The 21,274-nt window shown below is 48.0% G+C and overlaps 1 protein-coding gene and 1 non-coding gene across 8 annotated transcripts in view; both read left to right on the top strand.

Annotated features, from left to right (window-relative positions):
* Positions 1 to 21,274, top strand: part of MYO16 (myosin XVI) — a 499,683-nt gene that overhangs the window by 430,143 nt on the left and 48,266 nt on the right. For 6 of the 7 annotated variants that reach the window (XM_070471419.1, XM_070471420.1, XM_070471417.1 and 3 more), the window contains 2 exons: positions 2,533 to 2,804; positions 13,040 to 14,077. In XM_070471419.1, the coding sequence (XP_070327520.1) occupies positions 2,533 to 2,804; positions 13,040 to 14,077 (1,310 nt within the window). The remainder of the gene's footprint in view (positions 1 to 2,532; positions 2,805 to 13,039; positions 14,078 to 21,274) is intronic. The other variant, XM_070471422.1, reaches the window with a different exon arrangement.
* Positions 11,978 to 12,049, top strand: TRNAY-GUA (transfer RNA tyrosine (anticodon GUA)). Its single transcript has one exon. It is a non-coding gene; the product is annotated as a tRNA-Tyr (tRNA).

Here is a 21,274-nt window from a genome sequence, read left to right as displayed (position 1 = left end):
ATATTTTTTTAAATGGACTGTTTTTGGAGTCTTCATTGAGTTTGTTGCAATATTGCTTCTGTTTCATGTTTTGGTGTTTTGGCCATGAAGCCCGTGGGGTTTTTGCTCCCTCACCAGGGATCAGACCCACACGCCGTGGCTTTGGAAGACAAAGTCTTAACCACCGGACCCCAAAGCAGTCCCAGCGCTGATAGCTGTTAATGTAACATTCAATCACACGTGGCCATAGGGAGAGGAACACTCGTATATGCATGCCCGCTGTGTGAAGTGAGACCTCCTGCCATCCGAAAGGATACACTGCCTGAGCTTCCCTTCTACAAAGTGGATGCTTCGTGTGCTTATTCAGGTCGCGTGAAATAACTGCTGCACTAACGCCCACATCATTTGCCACCTCAAGCACCGAGATTGTTTTTTAATTTTTAATTTCGTTATTTATCAGCCGTGCTGGGTCTTTGTTGCCGCGCTGGCTTGCTCTGGTTTCGGTGAGCGGGTATCGAGGGTTACCCTCGAGGTGCAGTGAGTGGGCTTCTCATCGAGGTGGTTTTCTTGTTAGGAGCCCAGGCCAAGTTGTCCCACGGCACATGGGATAATCTGGGACCAGGGATCGAACCCGTGTCCCCTGCATTGGCAGATGAATTCTTTACTACTGGGCCCCCAGGGAAGTCCCTCACGGACCATGTTTTAAGTCCTCTAATGTTTCCATCTTAGCAAAAAGGTATAGCTGGGATCTCGACATCTTTACGCAAGTGTCATCTATATAAATAAGGCTGACTCACAGAAACGTCTGAAGATTTGGCCCCCAAAATGGAGACACCGCCCTGAAAATACGAGAGCAGAGAACCCGATCAGTGGTGGCCTGTATTATATTTCCCTTAGGAAGCGCTCTCATCTTCATTGCCAGTAAGGAAAGCTTTTAGGGTTCACGGTGGATGCTGATCTTGAAACAGCCAAGTGAAGAAATCCAGGTCCTTCTCCGTTTCACCTCTCTTGTCTCTCTGTCACAAATGAAGACACTCATGACCGATAATCCTCCCTGGTCCTTTCCATCCTAATTTGCTATCAGGAAGATTTCCCACCCCCCCAGACTTTTAACTTTTTATTTTGTATTTGGGGTATAGCCAGTTATCAGTGTATGGTAGTTTCAGGCAAACAGCAGTGAAGGGACTCAGCCACACATATATCCACATGTATCCATTCTCCCCCAAACCCCTCCCATCCAGGCTGCCCCGTGACAATGAGCAAAGTTCCACATGTTCTACATGCTCTCCGCTTTGAGTATAGCGGTGTGTGCATGACCTTCCCAAAGCCTCAGGGAGACACTTTTCCATAGGAACACAGCAATATCTAGTTGCTCCTCACTGCAGATGACCGCCCCCCCCCACCCACCCCCGGCCTTGACTGCAATGTCAAATGATTTTTTATTAAAGTGGAAATGGTGGTGTGTCTCTCACTAATTAGCTTCAAATATCTCAGTGATTAAATGCTGAAAAAAGTCCCTTTGTACGGAAAACTGTAATTAAACATTACAGGGAAAACAAATTATCCTCCGAGAGCCACACTTTCATCCTCAGCGCGTTCATTCCCTACATGGGCGTCCGATCCGCCTGGCAGTGGATCCCAGCCCTGTTGGTTCCCTGCCACACAACGATATAATTATAAAAACAAATGCTCTGAGACTCCTTGTGAAACGAACGCATTGGCATCTCCCTCGCGCACAATTACATTGACATGTGAAGCCAGAAGGAAATTTTTTTTTAACCAGATAACTATTAATTTTATATGACTTCCAGAATAATATTTATTATTTTCTCTGCTGGAGCTAAACAGCCACCCCAATTTCTCAATTTCATCATGTAGTCATTTGCCCGATATAAAATTAAGTGAATAAGTATTCGTCTTATTTATTTATTTATTGAATACCAGCAGTTCACTTGGCATTGGGCAACCAGATGGAGCCACAGAAGAAAAATAACAATTCTGCACATAATTAAATAATTGCTGATGGAATTTAAATGGCAAGGGAAAGAGAGAACGAGAGAGACTGGGAAAATGAAAATCTTTGATCATTTTAAGTATATACCCTTTTGCAAGGATGAACAGTGATGAACTCCCAGCAATTGATGCATCAGTAACTCTCTATTAAGATGGATTTCCCAGAAATTATCATTCAGATTGAAATTCTGGTTTTTTGATTTGCTTAATAATCGGAGTGTGAAAAATTGACTCAGCGAATGCCTGATAGCAAACGTGGCGCTCCTTGAGACGTCTTGGGCTTGGGTGAGATGTTTTTCGTGAAGTAATCATGGTGAGGCTGGTACGTGCTTGTCTGTCAGGAAGCGGGCCTGGAAGGATGGAGTGGCTGACCCTACAGGCCCTGGGTACCGGAGCGCCGCCTGCATCCCCCAGCCTTGTGGGAAGGCTGATTTACCCAGGAGCCGAGATGACGTGTGCTCGAGTGGTTCGCTGCTACCATCTAAGTGATGCCCCTGGGCCCCTCCGCCGGGGCTCTCTGTGTTCATTCTCTCCCCCCAGAGCTGAAGACAAGAGTGGACCCAGGCGCCTCCACTGTAGCTCCATCCCAGTCCCCGCGGCAGTGGACGGCCTGGCCCAGTCCCTGGCTGGTCCGTCCTCCAGGCCTCCTTCTCTGCACTCCGTGTTCAGCCTGGATGACGGCAGCGGCCTCCCGTCACCACGGAAACAGCCTCCGCCCAAGCCAAAGAGGGACCCCGCCACGCGGCTGAGCGCCTCCTACGAGGCTGTGAGCGCCTGCCTGTGGGCTGCAGCCAGGGACTCGGCGAATGAAGGTTAGCCCTGGGGAAGAAGGGGGCTGCCCTGCTGGGTTATGGATGCTGACTGCTGGCCTTTGGGTGCCCCGTACGGCACTGCCGCCCTGGTATATTTTTAATAGAATTAAATCCATCCTTGGCTTGCCAGGGGCCCCTTAATCATTAAAGATAAAGAATATTAATTCAAATCTCTAAGCCTCTTAGGGAAAAGCTACTTATATATCACTTTCCTTCACTCCTATCCCGACTTCCACATCCAATGAGGAGCCTCAAACAGAACAGTTCAGAAAGTCAGTCGCTAGTCCATGTAAACTTTTCTGAATTAGAAAGCTGAAGAGATTCATCCGGCCTTCCCTGTTATCACAACCTAATTAAAAACTAAGCCTGCTTTATCTGCGCACAGTAAGTGAGCCAATTCATGCAGGGGAGAAACGTGACTCAGCAGAACTCCGTGAGTGAAATTTTGGAGACCAGACAAAAGTTTCTGCGTTGGTGGTCTGGACATATTTAGGCAAAACCATAGTTTATTCTCAAGTGAATTTATCGTAGGTTAGTTCATGTGGTATTATTGCTTAATTACTAATTTTTAGAATTATGAAACACAGAGGCACTCCTTTGCAGAATATTTTAACAGCTTAACAAATTTTAGCTATCACCCTTGGAATGAAAGGCCCTCTTCTAGGCCCAGGAGGATGCACAATATATGAAACAAACAAAGATACCTTCCCTCCTGGGGCCTGCACTCTCGTGGGGGAGACAGATAGGAAACACAAGAGACAGATAAATACACAGAGTATTTTAGAAGACCACAGCTGCAGAGGGAAAAAGAGGAAGAGGTGGAGATGCCAGGTGAGGTTCTCGATGAGATGGCTGCATAGGTTTCATTGGAAAATGTTACAAGAACAGAGGAGGGAACACAAATTCTTTGGTAAATAAATGAGCCAAAAATGCAAAAGCTCAGCAAAGCTGTAGGTCCATCTTTGACACCAAGGAGGCGGGCAGACCGTGGACCAGAAATCTGGTCTGTGAGCTCCTTTGCAGCAAGGACTTGACCCTAGTAATCTTCAAAGATGCTCTTCATCTGTTACTTTAGAAAGAATAGATCTTCAGGGGAATTTTTTTAAATGGCTGTTGTCACGTGTGAGTCATGCTACAGTAATGCTTAGATGGAGATGAAGGAGAATTGCATTACTTTGGGGAGAAGAGGACAAATGTGTGTTTTCGGCATCATGATAATAAGGGACATAGCAAAAACACGAGAGGAACCGTCTGGAGGAGAGCCTTCAGGTGGATTTAGATGTGAACATAAATAGAAGAGAAGACCTTCCAAAGAAACAAGCCCTTCTCCTCTTCTTCCCAGCATACAAGACAAACTAGAAGGGTCTTATAGTCTCTGCAAGTCGTAAATATGCCCCCTGAGAAGGTAGATCTATCTGCCCTGGAATTGAGATTTTGGAGAAGTCAGGTGCCAACCTGTCACACAGTTGGGAAAGGAGACAAAATGTTGAGGCTACAGTTGAGAGTCTCTCCTATGTGCAGCAAAAAACAAATGTCAATTTAAAAATGTTAGTCAAGAACCACAGGAGATAAAAATATACATAAAAGCAAATGACGGGACGGGGGGAGATTAATGAAGGGAAAGCAAGAAAGACCCCAGGGGTAAAACTCTGAGATTCCTTCTACATGGAGAATCAGAAAGCTGCTAAATGCTGCCTGTTTAAAAAACATGCTGTGATATCATTAGATTTGTAAGACTTTTATATAAATTATAGGTTCTTGGAACATAATCTCAGCTCACAGGTGGCTCTGAGATGCTTTTGGTGTCTCCCCACTGAGGCCCACCCCAGGGGAACTCACATTTGTAGAGGCGTGTGGCAGGGCTGGTCAATAAATCTGCTGCTTTTTCATGATCCACATAAGTGCTTCTTCCTTAACCCCGAGGGCTTGACAGCCATCACCATGTCTCCTGAGGCTCCAGGTGAACCCCTGCGTTCAGCAGTGTGTTTTAAGCGGGTCTTTAAAGATAGGAAAATTAACCTGACTGATTGGGTAGCGCAGGTGTGCGGGTTGGCATTTGTCACTCTAGGACTCAGGGTCACTTGCCCCTATCCGCAGCATCGAGCACCCCATCCGTCAGCAGTGGCCCTGGTCCTCTTTGCGCCATCATCACAGGAGCCGAAGGTGTCCAGAAAGTGCCACTCACCACTAGTGGTTACTTAACTTTAATTAAAAGTAAGTAAAGTCTAAAAGTCCAGTTTCTCAGTCATCAGTGCCAAGGACTCAAGAGCTGCTGGTGGGAAGTTTCTTATCATCACAAAAAGTTGATCAGACAGCACTGATTTTTTTTTTAACCGGAATATAGTAGATTTACAGTGCTGTGTTAGTTTCAGGGGTACAGCCAAGTGACTCAATTATACATCTCCACATGGCCACTGTGTTTTAGATTCTTCCCCCATGATAGGTCATTGAGGAGTATTGAATAGAGTTCCCTGCACTGTACGGTAGATCTTTATTAGTTACCTCTTTATATACAGTAGTGTGTGTATCAATTCCAGTCTCCCAGTTTATCCCTGCCCCTCCTTACCTCCTCGGTAATCATACATTTGTTGTCTGCTGTAACTCTGTAAATCTATTTCCATGTTATACGTAAGTTCATTTCTACCCCTTTCTTTTCAGATTCCATATATAAGTGTTATCATATGATATTTGTCTTTCTCTGACTTACTTCCTCAGTAGGACAATCTCCAGGATCATCCTTGTCACTATATATGGCTTTATAGACAGCATTGATTTTTTTTTAACTTTTTATTTGTTTAAAGAGAAAAATACTGTTTTTTATTTTTGCACATTCAAACATTTTTCATGGACCTTCTAAACACTTTAGCTCAACTGAACATATACAACTCTTTGAAGAAAAGGCGCTGGGGATTGTAGTGTTGTGACATGCATGGCTGTGTCTCTAGTCGTTCAGTCATATCTGACTTTTTGTGACTATTTGGACTGTATCCCACCAGGCTCCTCTGTCCATGGGATTCTCCAGGCAAGACTACTGGAGTGGGTTGCCATGCCCTCTTCCAGGGGATATTCCCAACCCAGGGATCGAACCTGCAACTCCTGTGTCCCCTGCATTGCGGGCAGAGTCTTTATGTGCTGAGCCATGAGGGGACTTTAACTCAGGGGGAGTGAAACTGTGAGTCACTCAGTCGTGTCCAACTCTTTGCGACCCCATGGGCTGTAGCTCTCCAGGACTGTCCGTGGGATTCTCCAGGCAAGAATACTTGAGTGGGTTGCCATGCCCTCCTCCAGGGGATCTTCCCAACCCAAGGATCGAACCCAGGTCTCCTGCATTGCAGGCAGATTCTTCACCATCTGAGCCACCAGGGAAGCCCTTAACTCAAAGAGTCTGTGCTAATTTACCCAAAGTACCCAAAGGCTTTTAGTGGTGGTGCTAGAGTAAATTAGCACTAATTTCAAATTCATGTTTTTACCACAAGTGGAATACTGAGTTTTCTGCACCTAGTAGTGTATCACACCATTATCTGTCTGCTGCAAAAGATAGGAAGGAAATTTGATCATTGCTTGAAATGTTGTGTGAACACCATTCATTAGAACAAGACCACAAATCAAGTTCAAGATCTTTTCTTTTATGAAAGAAAGCTGCTAAAGAACTCAGAAGGCTGTAGACTGAAAAGAGATGCGATCGGAGAGTGAAGGTCAAAAATCGTAGAGAAGCCAGTAGTTAGGTCACCTTGAAGTGGATTCCTTTATGCCCAGTCCTGTTCTTAACATGGGCCTTTCCTAGAGGTTTTCATCCAGTAAACACGGTCGTCTGGCCAGGGCTTTTTTCTCCCTCTCACTATCTTTGTGCCTGAAAAGCTGGAAACAATTTTATGAGCCAGTAAATTTTAACATGTGTTTGCAAACTATTAACAAGCGAGAGCCAACTATTTGAAAGTACGATTTTTAGAAGCCTAAGATTGTTCTTTGCAAGCAGAGACCAGGAAGGGAAGAACGGGTGGTGACATCACTTTTTCTTTGCTGAGAAGCTCCCAGTCGAGAGCTTTTCCCGAGGAGCTGAGTTTCTAAACCCAGCGAGCTGACATTCTCCCCAACACATCTAGTGATCACCAGATGATGAAGCGGCACAGGACAGGTTTTCTCAGGCAGCTCTCAGCATCGGCATCTGAGCCTGGTCATTTTATTACTGTCTCAGGGCCTGGGCTCATCTCCATGAGTACCTGTCATTCAGAGTCCTCCATGAAGCCACAGGTGGGAACTGCAGTTACCTGAAAGCCGGTCACTTGCACCTCCAGGGCCCCGAATGTCTAAGGACTGGGACTTCTTGGCCGTCTCTGTGTCTAGGGGGTCTCTCCACCTGGTTTGTGCAGTGTGACAGGTGCAGGGTGGCTGGGCTTCTTCCGCGGACAGTCAGCATGTCCACGGCATGTGGTCCAGGAAAGAGAATGCCCAGTGGTCAGCATATTCCCTTTGATGAGCCTGCCTTGGAAGTTACACAGCGTCACTTCCACCCTTCCATCCACCAGGCAGTCCCAAAGGCACATCTGGGTTTAGGAAAGATGAAGTAGATTCTGAGGCTTCCCCAGTGGCTCCGAGGTAAAGAATCCACCTGCAATATAGCAGACTTGCAGGAGACGCGGGTTCAATCCCTAGGCCAGGAAGATCCCCTGGAAGAGGAGATGGCAACCCACTCCAGTATTCTCACCTGGAAAATCCTATGGACAGAGGACCTGGTGGGCTACAGTCCATGGGGTCACAAGAGTTGGACACGACTGAGCACACACACGGGCCAAACAGATTTTACCTCCTGATGGGACTGGGAACTCGACTGTGGCCAAGTTCGGGGAAATGCAGACTGCCTCTGACTGTAGAGGAAACAGTTGACATCGCTCCCACGTGCAAGCTGCACTCATCTCTGGGTGCATGCTCAGTTGTGTCCAACTCTGCAATCCCATGGACAGTAGCCCACCCAGCAACTCTATCCGTGGAATTCTCCAGGCAAGCATCTTGGAGTGGGTTGCTATTTACTCCTCCAAGGAAGATGCACTCAGTTCAGTTCAATTGCTCAGTCTTGTCCAACTCTTTGCAACCCATGAACCACAGCACACCAGGCCTCCCTGTCCATCACCAACTCCCGGAGACTACTTAAAACTCATGTCCATTGAGTCAGTGATGCCATCCAACCATCTCATCCTCTGTCATCCCCTTCTCCTCCTGCCTTCAATCTTTCCCAGCATCAGGGTCTTTTCAAATAAGTCAGTTCTTTGCATCAGGTGGCCAAAGTATTGGAGTTTCAGCTTCAAAGATGCACTCACCTCTCCCCTGAACTCCCCAAAACCTCATCCCACTATCAAGCTCAATTCCAAGTTCCAGATCCCAGAACGTGTATATCTGGTCCAGGTATCCCAGCTGCTCAGATCAGGCTCCTTAGGTGGGCAGCTCCTCTAGGACTGTCCTTAACTACTGAAGACAGGTTACCTGTTCTCCTCACAACTAGCATGCTGCTTGTGCCTTGGTTAGGATTTAGTCCTGGTGCCTAGAAAGTATTTTCCATGGCCATTTGACCCATGCTCTGGAATCTTGGCTTACCTTTGGATATTATTTCCCAGTCTACAGGAGGCTACTCCTGTTTGGGGGTGGTCGTTTTCTCAGCCTGATTCCTGCTCATAGAACTCTGAGGCACCAGAACCTCTTTACCTTGTACTAACTCTCCCTTTTTCATTGCATGCTGATACAATTCCCTTAAAAGCTTTGTGAGTTTCCTGTGAATCAAATTCTACTCCTTTAGTCAAAGCCACATTTACAAATCTTTTTAAGATAACCTCCTCTCTACCTTTTTTTTTCCCCTGAAAGATTTCTGTAGGGCAATACCCTTAATATTCTTAGACTGTGGTTCTTATATTATATGGTTATATATCTTATATATATGGTTCTAATATTCTTAGACTGTCTTGTGGTTTTGTTTCTTTGCAAAGATGCATGAAACACCACCTTGAATTTTTCTTGGGCCTTCATAAAGTGGTTCATAGTTTTGACTTCATCTTCAGATCATATTTTCCTGAAAATGCCCCGGATTTAATCTCTGCTTACAAGGCATTTCTTAACTTCAGAGTTATCTGCTATCTGGATGGCCCAGTGAGAAACCATTTTATTTTCAAACTCAGAAATCCTAGGCTCCTTTAAAGTTAATAGGTGGTTCTTTCTTCAGCTTTCCACTTTATTTTCCTGTTTCCCGCAGGAAAGTAGAAGTAGGCAGGAGTCCACGTCTACACACTGTGCAAAATCTATCAGAGACATGTTGTCTAGTGTCCACGTTTCTGCGGGTGACAGGGTTGCTAAGCTGTCCACAAAGCTATAAAAACGGTTATGTTTCCTCCTGCGTCCAGCATCTTTCTCACTCTCCTTTAAAGCTCACCAGGAGCTTTCTTGAAGGTCACACTTCTGCTAACAGTACCGTCAAGATTTCTCCTGTTTCCCAAGGCTCCTGCCAGGCTTTCAAAGTCTGGGTTTCTTGTGAATAGTAGCACTGGTTCCAGGTTCCAGCATCTCTTTAGCTGTGTGCTGCTATGTCACAAACCTCTGCAAACTTCAGTGCCTTAAAATGACAGAGACTACCATTCTCCTCCCTCCCTCTGTGTGTGTCTCTGTCTGTCTGTCTTTCTCTCTGTCTCCCTCTCTGTGTCTGTCTCTGTCTGTCTGTCTCTCTCTCTGTCTCTCACTCTGTCTCTGTCTGTCTCTCTCTCTGTGTCTCTGTCTCTCTCTGTCTGTCTGTGTCTGTCTGTCTCTCTCTTTCTCTCTGTCTGTCTGTCTCTCTCTCTCTGTCTCTCTCTTTCTGTGTCTGTCTGTCTCTATCTGTCTCTCTCTCTCTGTGTCTCTGTCTCTGTTTCTCTGTCTTTCTGTCTGTCTGTCTCTCTCTGTGTCTGTCTGTCTCTCTCTCTGTCTTTCTGTCTGTCTCTCTCTCTGTCTTTCTCTCTGTCTGTCTGTCTGTCTCTCTCTGTCTTTCTGTCTGTCTGTCTCTCTGTGTCTGTCTGTCTGTCTCTGTCTCTCTCTGTGTCTGTCTGTCTCTGTCTCTCTTCCTGTCTCTCTCTGTGTGTCTCTGTCTCTCTGTCTTTCTGTCTGTCTGTCTCTCTCTCTCTGTGTCTGTCTGTCTCTGTCTCTCTTCCTGTCTCTCTCTGTGTGTCTCTGTCTCTCTGTCTTTCTGTTTGTCTGTCTCTCTCTCTCTCTCTCTCTGTGTCTGTCTGTCTCTGTCTCTCTCTGTCTCTGTCTGTCTCTCTGTCTTTCTCTCTGTCTGTCTGTCTGTCTCTCTCCCCACTCCTGTAGTTGGCTGGCATCACCCAAGCCCTTCTCCTGCCAGCCGTCTCTCAGCTATGCTTAGATAGCAGCAGGGCTGGGACAGTCCACAGGCTGAGTTCCTTGAGTCTCTGGAGTCTGGGCTGGGGAAACGCGGACAGCTGAGGCCTGGGGTGGATGGCGCTCTGTCATCTCCCACCTCTGTCTGGCCTCCCCACGACATGGCTGCTTCAGCATCCGCAGACTTCTCCCGCAGAGATCAGGGCTGCCGAGACTCGTGTCCCGAGAAGGGAGGAGAGGCAGGGCCCCGCCGCCTGGCCAGCCTCAGCGGACGCAGCATTCCTTTCGCCATGTTTTATTCATGGGGCCGGCACAGAGGTCCTTCTAGCTTCCAGGCTCTGGAAGAGCAGCAGGGACTGAGAATATTGTTGAAGGCAATTTTGGAAAATGCAGTCTGCCACACATCCTTTAAATTATTCAGATCTTCAGAACAACTCTATAATACTAATGTTAAAATTTTGTTTGGTTCATTAACTTTCTGGGAGAAGCTTATGAGTTGCTGTGCTTTAGCGCATTGAAAGCCTTCGGGATAATGCGCATTAATTACAGAATTGTGCATTTGGGGGTATTTTCTGCTCTTAAAAGTGGGCTTCTTTGGTGAACCCTGTATAATACTGGCCTCCAAAGATGTCCACTGACTTAGAAAATTAACTTTGTTCTTTTCCATCCTCGTCTGGACGTCTCCCATTTGTTTCACGTTTACAGAGCGCCAGCATCTGAACTAAGCCCTTTGCAAACACCATTTTATTTCCCTGAGATAATTACTGATATCACCATTTTATGCATGACTATACTGACGCTTCCCTGAGAGCTCAGTTGTAAAGAATCCGCCTGCAATGCAGGAGAACCCTGGGTCGGGAAGATCCGCTGGAGAAGGGATAGGCTGCCCACTCCAGTATTCTTGGGCTTCCCTTGTGGCTTAGCTGGTAAAGAATCCACCTGCAATGCAACAGACCTGCGTTTGATCCCTGGGTTGGGAAGATCCCCTGGAGAAGGGAAAGGCTACCCACTCCAGTCTTCTGGCCTGGAGAATTCCATAGACTGTATAGTCCATGGGGTCGCAAAGAGTTAGACACAACTGAGCGACTTTTACTTACTGAAGCTTACAGGGAGGTGACCAAGAGGTATTTTAGAATTATAATTTCCCTGAATGCCACAACCGCAAGCAACACACACACACACAATTCTGTGACCCCTTCTTATGGCCTGTATTGTCCCACCTCATAATAAATATCATGTTCTAATTGCTATAGAATTAACTTTTTTTTAAATTCTCTGACTCAGCTAAGAGGGCAGAGGAAGGCAGGAAACGTTTTCTGTGTATTCACTGATGTGTCTTAATAAACATTGGTTAAACACACAACTAAATGAATGACAGCGTGGAATGCTGGTCCTGCTGCAGTTTGAATGCCATTTTAACCCTAAAAGTGGAGTTGTTGCCCCAAAAGTGAGGTGGAGACTCTCATATGTGCAGTCATAATGACAGAAAAGCCTGGCTGCCTGCCTTTAATAACTCAGGAACTCAGCAAAATTAGATGTGCTTATTTAGATCAAGACTTCCTACAGATTAGCACAATACCAAATTGGTAAAGCAGTTCAAGATTTTTGAGAAGTTTTGATATTTTAGCAAAACTGTATGTAATTTTTGAAAATTAGCATCTCAGTTTCCAGAGAAATTGTATTCAATAAAATCTACTATAATTTATAGTAAAAATATAAGGGAAAGGACTTTTAGAATTTTTAACTTTAATAAATGTTTTGAGTCATATGTAAATGCTCTTCTGCCTCTTTCAAAATTAGTTCTCATAGTATGCTCATGGGCTTCCCTAGTAGCTCAGATGGTAAAGCACCTGCCTGTAATGTAGGAGACCCAGGTTCGATCCCTGGTTCAGGAAGATCCTCTGGAGAAGGAAATGGGAACCCACTCAAGTATTCTTGCCTGGATAATTTCATGGACAGAGGGGCCTGGAGGGCTATAGTCCATGGGGTTGCAAAGAGTCAGACAGGACTGAGTGGCGTACACAGTAGCATGCTCATTTGTTTTTCTAAATACAATCCTTCTTTCCAAGTTCAGTTCCCGCTTAAGTTCTTAGTGAAATATAATGCTCTTGATTTTCCTGTTGTTTGTTAGGATTTAAGTGTGTTGGTTAATTGTAAAACTCAGTCTTGGCATCATTTTCACAAAGTTCTTTATAGAAAGATAATCTCCGTGCATGTAGTTGTTTTCCTTGGTGTGTTGTGTTCACTTTGCCTGGGCGCCTGCTCAGTCGCTTCAGTCATATCCAACTTCTTGCGACCTCATGGGCTGTAGCCCGCCAGGCTCCTCTGTCCATGGAATTTCCCAGGCAAGAATACTGCAGTGGGTTGCCATTTCCTTCTCCAGGGGTTCTCCCCAGCCCAGGGATGGAACCCGGTGTCTCCTGCGTCTCTTGCACTGCACGTGGATTCTTTACCACTGACTCACCAAGGAAGCCCTAGATTATTTAAACAACCCAGCTTCAGGGGACTTCCTATAGGAAACACGCAGGGGGCTCCAAGCCTCTGACTTGCCATTCTCCCCAGCCTCCTAGAAATCCTGAGGATCGCGTGTAAGGCCCTTAGAACCCAGGTGTGGGCAGCTCCAGGGGAGATGCGAGGTGCCCTCCCCCGCCGCATTCCAGGCCCTGCATCCCCGGCATCCTGGGCCTCCTTACAGCCAGTTTACCTCCTCCTTGACGGGTGCTGGTTGTCCTCCAGCTCCAAGACCAAACCTGGTTTTCTCCTGGGGAGTGTGGGGAGACCCGGACCCTGGGGGTGCGGGGACGGGGCCCCTGGAGGGGGCAGGCCGGCGCGGGCGGGGGCCTGGGTCGCGCTGACGCTCCGGTCCCCCTCTGTCCCTGGCTCAGCTCTCGCCCGGCCGCGGCCACATAGCGACGACTACAGCATGAAGAAGGTCCCCCCTCGGAAGCCCAAGCGAAGCCCCCACACGAAGCTCAGCGGCTCCTCGGAGGAGATCTCGGGCGCCCGGCCGGGGGCGGCGGGGCCGGGGGGCGCGCGGCGCAGGGCGGGCGGCCCGCAGCGCCAGCCGGGGGTCCCCGCGCCCCCAGCGCCCCCAGAGCCCGAGCCCGAGCCCGTCTACATCGAGATGCTGGGCCGCGCCGGCAGCCCCGAGCCGGCGGAGGCGGTGTACGAGGAGATGAAGTACTGGGCGCCCCCCGGGGACTCGGGCGGCCTGGGGCCGGGCGCCGGGGCGGCGTCCGCGTCGCCCCCCGCGGCCCCCGAGGACGGCAGCGCCGGCGGGCCCTGCGGGGACGCGAGCGGCATCCCCGCGCCCTTCCCCAATCTGCTGGCGCACCGGCCCCCGCTGCTCGTGTTCCCCCCCACGCCGGCCACCTGCTCCCCCGCGTCCGACGAGTCGCCCTTGACGCCCCTGGAGGTGAAGAAGCTGCCGGTGCTGGAGACCAACCTCAAGTACCCCGTGCAGCCCGAGGGCTCCAGCCCCCTGTCCCCCCAGCACCCCAAAGCCCCCAAGGGGGACGGGGACCGGCCCGCGTCCCCGGGCGCCCCCGCGCTCGCGGGGCCGCTGGGAGCCTCCCCGCCCCCGACGCCCCTGCCCCCGCCCGCGCCCCCCGCCACCCTGCGGCCACCCGCGCACTTTCCCTTCGCGGCCCCCGCGGAGCCCCCCAGGGTCCCCCCGAAGCCCACCTCAGCCCCGGCGGGCGCGCCCTGCAGCCCCCTCACCAAAACCCCGTATTCCCCCGGGAAGACGGCCCGAGGGGAGCCCAGGAAGGCCACCACCACCGGCGCCCCCTCCCCGGCCCCCTACAGCCCCCCGAACTCCAGACCTCTGGGCAGCCCCCTGGACGAGCTGGCCAGCCTGTTCACCTCCGGCAGGAGCGTGCTCCGGAGGTCGGCGGTGGGCAGGAGGATCCGCGAACCCCAGGGTGAGTCTGGCGCCCTGAGCGCGCTGGGACAGGTCCACATGTGGGAGTTGTGCAGAGGGATGCGGTGTTAAGAAACGCGGGGGGTCCCTGCGGGGTCCTTCAGAACAGGTAGCGGGTTTAAAATCATCTTATATGCAACAGGTATGGCCGAGTAGTTAAGAATGCATCTTTCCATTTTGCAGACACAAGTTCATGATATAAAAACACGTTGCACTAAAACCGGACTTCAGACAGCCTAGTGAAGCAATGGGCATTAGATCAAGACAGCTTGAGCCACTGAGTTCTGTTTGCTAAGAGTATCCGGGTGTAACTTGGAAATGGCAGTTGCATACTGTTACATTGAGATGCCCCTTTCGGACATCTTTGTCCTTTGCTCGGGTTACTTGAGCACCCTCATCGCGCTGGCCGTCTCACTTCCATTCCCTGCGTCTGAAGTGACTACTTCTCAGTTACTCCCTGATGCTCAGTACCACTCAGTAGGAGCCCAGCCCAAGAAGGCCACCGCCTGGGCCCCCTCGCCCGCCCCCTACAGCCCCCGGAACTTTAGGCCTCCGGGCAGCTTCCCCCGAGGAGCTGGCCAGCCTCTTCAACTGTTGTTTCCAGTGAATGATTTTCCTTCTGGTCCCAAGGACCCTTTTCACTCAGTTCTGTTCTGTCTGCATCTTCTAGCTGAGCATCTCAACTGCTCAGCTGTTGACAAGCCAGTCCCGGTGAGCTCAGGGCTAGACTGTGACAGCCAGAGGCCTTGCCTGTATCAGAAAGTATTTATTTTGTGTCCCTATAGAAGTAGAATGTAGCTAGCAAAACAAAACAAAACAAAACACTTCATTAAGAATTTTTTAGTTGATCTCTTGTAAGTAGCTGGCCTCATTCAGATGAGGTTGCCTTTGGGCTCAGATTCTCTTAATAATCACAAAGAACATAGTCATCTTCCAAAAAACATCTGAAGGCTTTTAAATAAAACCAAAATATTTTACAGCATTCTGTATTTGGGAGGCGAACTGCAGTAATATAAAGCATCTTCCCTTAAAACTGTAACAGGTCTCTCGGTCATAATGCCATTATGTAGATTACAACTGCTAACATCCTTACTTTACAGAGACTGGAAACTTCGGGGCAAGAAGGTTAAGCACCTTCCTTAAGGTCAGGCTGTAGGACTGAAAGTAGCAGCTTACCTGCTCCTTCTCCTAAAGAAAATACATAGCTGTGTAGGCTTTCATCACCTGATGAGGCACAAAAAATCCCCTAGAAAACCTAAGAAGCATTCTCAATAAGTGAAAGGTATGTCAAGGCAAGGCTAAAAACACTTAGCAAATGGATGAATAACCTACTCTTTGTTTATTCCTCAAACTAATAAGCTAATCGTTTGTTTAGCTAGCCATTTCTTCTTAATTATGTCATTAATAAATGAAATTGTCCTTGTAAGTAGGGGATGGCTTGAATTTCACAAGTCATATGTTTCATTCCAAGGAACAAAACAGACTCTAAGGGAAAAGCATTACACGAACACATTAATATTTGCTTTGCTTTTGGAACTAAAAGTTTATTACAGCCTCATAAGCCTCCTTTTACTATAGATGAGAGTTGGGTGAATTCTTCTCGGGTGTATTCAGAAAAGTGAAGTTAATGATTTTCTAGACGGGCACCAATCCTTTGGATATCCCTAAGTCTAGGACTCGCGGGGAGGACCACAGAGAGGTCTCCAGCCAGGGTGCCCGAATGTGCTAATTATATTTCCCCAGGGTGACATTAACCAGTGCCTGGGAACATGCATCGAAACCTCAAGGACACCATCGTTAGTGCAACTCTAAAATTAGAAAGCATCTATTTTCCTCCTGTGGGCTTTTACAAAACTCTTCACTTGGAAAAGATTGTCTAGAGCCACTTAAGACTTTCTTACAAACACCCGAATTGGCAGCTTCTGCCCCCAGCACAGTGGCTGTGATAATCAGCAGCTGCCGGGGGAGAGGCTTGTCCCCACACCCCAGGTGACCGAGACCTGTGCGGCGGAGAACGCTGGGACTCCTGGTGGTTCGTCACCCGGGAGCCACCTGGACCAGAGCACCGGACGCGTCCTCGTGGCGTCTTCCAGGTTATTCTTTCAGCGTGCAGAAGGGGCCTAAGAGAAGACTGGGGAGGGAAGAAAATAAATAGTCATCACACTGGAGCTAATCACCAGAGCTGCTTATATGATTATTAAGGCTTGCACACTGTGACCCAGGGGCCAGTAATCCATTTTCTTCTGAATGAATCGCATGGCCGTTATTCATGATTTACTGAAGTCCTGGGACTTCTTTTAAGATTACAAATCTTTTTCTTTGCCCTCTTTATATTTAAAAATGCTCTTCTCTTCGCCTGAAAGAGCTTTCTTACCAAAGAATCCAGTGGGCAGCTAATTCTGCCTCAAGGCACCTGAATTAATTGTAGCTCGTTTCTTGGACAGTTGTGACGTGGGGAAATTGTACCGCAAATTTGCGGAAGCATTTCAGAACTTCCCCCTCGATTCTTTGGAGAGCGACCTTGAAGAGATTCTGTGTGTTAGTCGCTCAGTCGTATCCGACTCTTTGCGACCCCGTAGACTGTAGCCGGACAGGCTTCTCTGTCCATGGGATTCTCCAGGCAGGAATGCTGGAGTGGGTTGCCATGCCCTTCTCCAGGGAATCTTCCTGAACCAGGTATCAAACCTGAGCCTCCCACATGTAGGTAGATTCTTTACCATCTGGGCCACCTCACTTCAGTCGCTCAGTCGTGTCCAACTCTTTGCGACCCCATGGACTGCAGCACGCCAGGCCTCCCTGTCCATCACCAACTCCCACAGTTTGCTCAAACTCAGATCCATTGAGTCAGTGATGCCATCCAACCATCTCATCCTCTGTCATCCCCTTCTCCTCCTGCCTTCAATCTTTTCAAGTATCAGGGTCTTTTCAAATGAGTCAGTTCTTCACATCAGGTGGCCAAAGCATTGGAGTTTCAGCTTCAGCATCAGTCCCTCCAAGGAATATTCAGGACTGATATCCTTTAGGATTGACTGACTGGATCTCCTTGCTGTCCAAGGAACTCTCAAGAGTCTTCTCCAACACCACAGTTCAAAAGCATCAGTTCCTCAGCACTCAGCTTTCTTTATAGTCTAACTCTCACATCCATATATGACTACTAGAAAAACCATAGCTTTGACTACAGGGACCTTTGTTGGTAAAATAATGTCTCTCTAGAAATAGTTCAGTGTTGACAGTTCCTTCCTTTGGACTTGAGAAAAGGCATTCGGAGGATTCTCTCCAAAATGATTTTGGCCCTGATGAGCATGTAAGGGCGGAGAAGGCAATGGCACCCCACTCCAGTACTCTTGCCTGGAAAATCCCATGGACAGAGGAGCCTGGTAGGCTGCAGTCCATGGGGTCGTGAAGACTCGGACATGACTGAGCGACTTCACTTTCACTTTTCAGTTTTATGCATTGGAGAAGGAAATGGCAGCCCACTCCAGTGTTCTTGCCTGGAGAATCCCAGGGACGGGGTCGCACAGAGTCGGACACGACTGAAGTGACTTAGCAGCAGCAGCAGCATGTAAGGGATGCTGAGTTGAGGGTAGGAAGCAAGGTCCGCGGTGTTTAACTATACTCCATTGCTACCCTGTAGACCTAAATGTGGGGTTTCATAGCTGTCATGTTCCTATAGACTCCTGGGTAATCACTGGAGGAATACAAAGTCACAGAAGCTCTTAAGAGTCCAGGATGCAGGCATGGAGAAAGCGTGATTGTCTCGGGGACAGCTGTTAGCACAGCTTGAGAAGAGTCTTGGCTGCAGTGGTGGCAGAGGTCACTATGCTCCAGGCCTGGTTTTAAGAACCTGTTTAATTCTCACAAGACTAAACAGTGTCTGCTGCGGTGTCCCCATCCTACAGGTGGGAAGACTAAGGCATAAAGATTAAACTTGCTCCGGGGCTCTCCGCTTTGAGAGACACAGCCCGACTTAAATGCAGTGATTCTGGCTCTAGAGGGGACTGTCTGAGCTACCTACACAGTGAGGCCCGGAACTGCAAGGAAATAAAACAGAACAGAAGATAAGGCTTTAAAAAGTCCTGTCTACTCACCTGAGGTGCAACAAGTAAGAGTCCTACAGTTTGGATAAGAAAACTGCTTCATAAAATTCCAAACATTCACAGCTCAAAACCATATACAATTTCAGAACGTGTTCTGGAGCCGCTGGGCCCTTGGAATGAAGAACAACTGCATGTTCAATTGTCTGTGCCTTTCTGTTTATCCCATTCATTCCCAAGGTGTTTTTCTTCTGATGCCGTATTATGGTTAATATTTTTATGCTAATTATTTATAGTTGCTTAGTTTCAAAAATTATGCGACCGAGTTCAAATGCAGAGGGGATACCATTTGCTTCTTGGGGCCACGAGGGTGCGCCATTGCTCCAAACGGTTCCTTTGGCAGCTGTTGTTTATCTAGAACGTGAAATAAAATGAGCGTGTTTTCTGTGTCCATTGAAAAAGAGCAGGATGATCAGGCATTAACAAAAATGCAGTACGCCTCAGAAACCTGGAGAAGAAAGTGCAGGAGTCTGATTTGCAGAATATGTAAAAAAAATAAAAAAGATTTTGTGACTTTCTGATACTGTGCATCCTTAGTTTATATAATATAAATAGGTAGTTAAAAATTATATTGAGAGCAGAAAATATAGAGACAATATTTCTTTGCATGTATTAGGTGTTTATTAAATACATTTGATGAAAACCTACCTTTAAAAAAGCAGTTTGACATATATTTGATAAATCTGGCCCTGGGGCATTTTTTTTACAAATAAGAACCACTGCAGCCAAATGGAAATTACTCTTAATTTCAAATATTTTGTCTCATTGCATAAATACTCCAAGTAAGGATATTTTGAGTTTTGACTTCCCTGGTGGCTCAGATGGTAAAAAAAACCTCCTGCAATGCAGGAGACCCAAGTTTGATCCCTGGGTTGGGAAGATCCCTTGGAGAAGGAAATGACCACCCACTCCAGTATTCTTGCCTGGAGAATTCCATGGACAGAGGAGCCTGGGGAGCTGCAGTCCATGGGGTCACAAAGAGTTGTATACAACTGAGTAATACTTTCACTTTCATTATATAAATGAAATTTTTACAGTGTAATACTTGATTGCATAGGGCCATTTATTTTAAAAATTATTTTTAAAGTTGGCTTTATGGAAAATTTCAAACACATACAAAAGTACAATGAATTAAGGAACTGTCTCTGTGACCAGTCTTAGCTTCTATCTGCAGCTTCCTCCACCATCACTGAATTATGTGGAAATATGCCCCAACGTCAGAGCAATTTAATGATAAATATTTGTATAAATTTCGTTAGGGAAGTCCTTTAAAAAAAATAGAAGATTTATTCTTAAGTCACTTTAATAAGTACAGACCTGTCTATCCATTTGAGCATCATGGGACTTAAGACTGCTGCTCAAGACAGAAGCTGCCCCTAGATGCGAGAGCATCATTGTTTCATGATGAAGCTGAAATAATTCTCTGGAGTCAGCTTTCCACCAGAGATCACTGGCCTTCGGGGACTTCCACCAGGTCTGTGAGCACAGCCCCCCACATGGACAGCTGTGCAGGTAACTTTTCTACAGCGACAGCATCAAGATGTGAATTTCTAAATGTCACATCCAAACAGAGCTAAGCATGAAAGAAAGATCAATCTCTCAAGTACATATTAGAACTGCATCTTTTCAAAGAAAGTGTTTTTAATTTGCTTTGGGCTGGGCTGGTCTCTGGTTGGGGCCAGCGGGGACCACTCTCTGGTTGTGGTGGTTCCTCTGGTTGTGGAGCATGGGCTTCGGTAGTTGCGGCGTGTGGGTTCCGTCACTGTAGCTTCCGGACTCCGCGGCGCAGGCTGTGTAGTTGTGGCGCATGGACTTGGTTACCCGAGGAGCGTGTGGGGATCTTCCCGGACCAGAGATGGAGCCCCTGTCTCCTCCACTGGCAGGTGGATTCTTGACCACTGAGCCACCTGGGAAGCCCCTGTTGCCTCCTCAGTCCGTACTGCGTGAGGTTCTGAAGCTTCTCTGCCAAATTAAGTGCAGTTACTTACGCACTGTTCAGTAGCAAGAAGATGCTTTAAAATCACTGAAATATCACAGAATTACAGGCGGAAACCTGTGACCTGTGCTCAAGGGCAGCGTTGGTAAACTGCCGCTCCCTGCTCCTGATGTTTGAGGCAGACGTTTCGACGCTTGTCTTCTGTTTCATCTCTGACACCTTCTAACGAGATGGCAGCGTAGGACATCCATCCTCCTGCGCAGGGATCGGCATCCCGGGATGGGATGCAGGGCTCGGCGTCCCTGAGGCGTCTTGCCTACATGCAGGCTCTTCTGGCTGTCTCTCCTGTGCTGAGCTGTTAATCTCGCTCACTCTCCAACAGCTTTGCTTTCTCTGAGTGGTGATTTATTTGTGGGGGGTGGTGGCCTGAGGCTTCATGAATGTTGCAAAGGGTGTGGACGGAGCAAGCACATACTTTACTGATGTGTAGTCTAGGGCACTCTGGCCGCCCTCCTGTGAAAAGAAGGCATCCCTCTGCCTTCTGGAACCATTTTACATCAGCCCCAAGTTTCCCTCGTTTTTCCAAACGAAGAAATCCTCGGGGAAGGCAAGCTTAGCATCCCCAGCGAAGCAAGTCCTTCGCTCGTCGCTGGGTGGATATATGGAGACGGTGAGCTGTAGCATGTGGCTGCCCTGAGCTCTGGCACACGCGTGGGTCCCCGCGTGAGCAAACGGTGTTCTGAGCAGCTCCTGGCCCCGCTGCAGTACGGCATCTCTGTCTTTGGGACTTGAACCGGACGCTGCAGTGCTTCTCATTCCCCGGACGCCCAGTAGAAATAACCCTTAGTCTGTCTCCTCTTGCAAATGAGCTTTCAACGGGAATAAACTGACCCACAGCCAGACATACCTGCGTTAAGAGCACAGAGCTCTTGGTCTTCCGTGTTAACTGGACTTTTTTTTAAGTGCCTAATACTTGCTGCGCACGCTGTGACATTTCTGCCCCTGTTGACGGCACCTCCTCTCTCTCACTGCCGAGAGCTCTCTAACTCAGGGGAATTATGTACCCCGGGCCCTGGACCCAGGACTTGCGTTAACGTGTCGAGCTCACTCCCGTGTAGTCATCCGCCAGGCATTCGCTTGACGCAAGCCCAGGGCTTGCCCCCGGGAA

This window comes from Odocoileus virginianus, chromosome 8 (assembly GCF_023699985.2).
Source record: "Odocoileus virginianus isolate 20LAN1187 ecotype Illinois chromosome 8, Ovbor_1.2, whole genome shotgun sequence".
Classification (NCBI taxonomy): Eukaryota; Metazoa; Chordata; class Mammalia; order Artiodactyla; family Cervidae; genus Odocoileus; species Odocoileus virginianus.
Note: the sequence above shows the minus strand (reverse complement) of the source record. Positions and strands in the feature narration are given on the sequence as shown.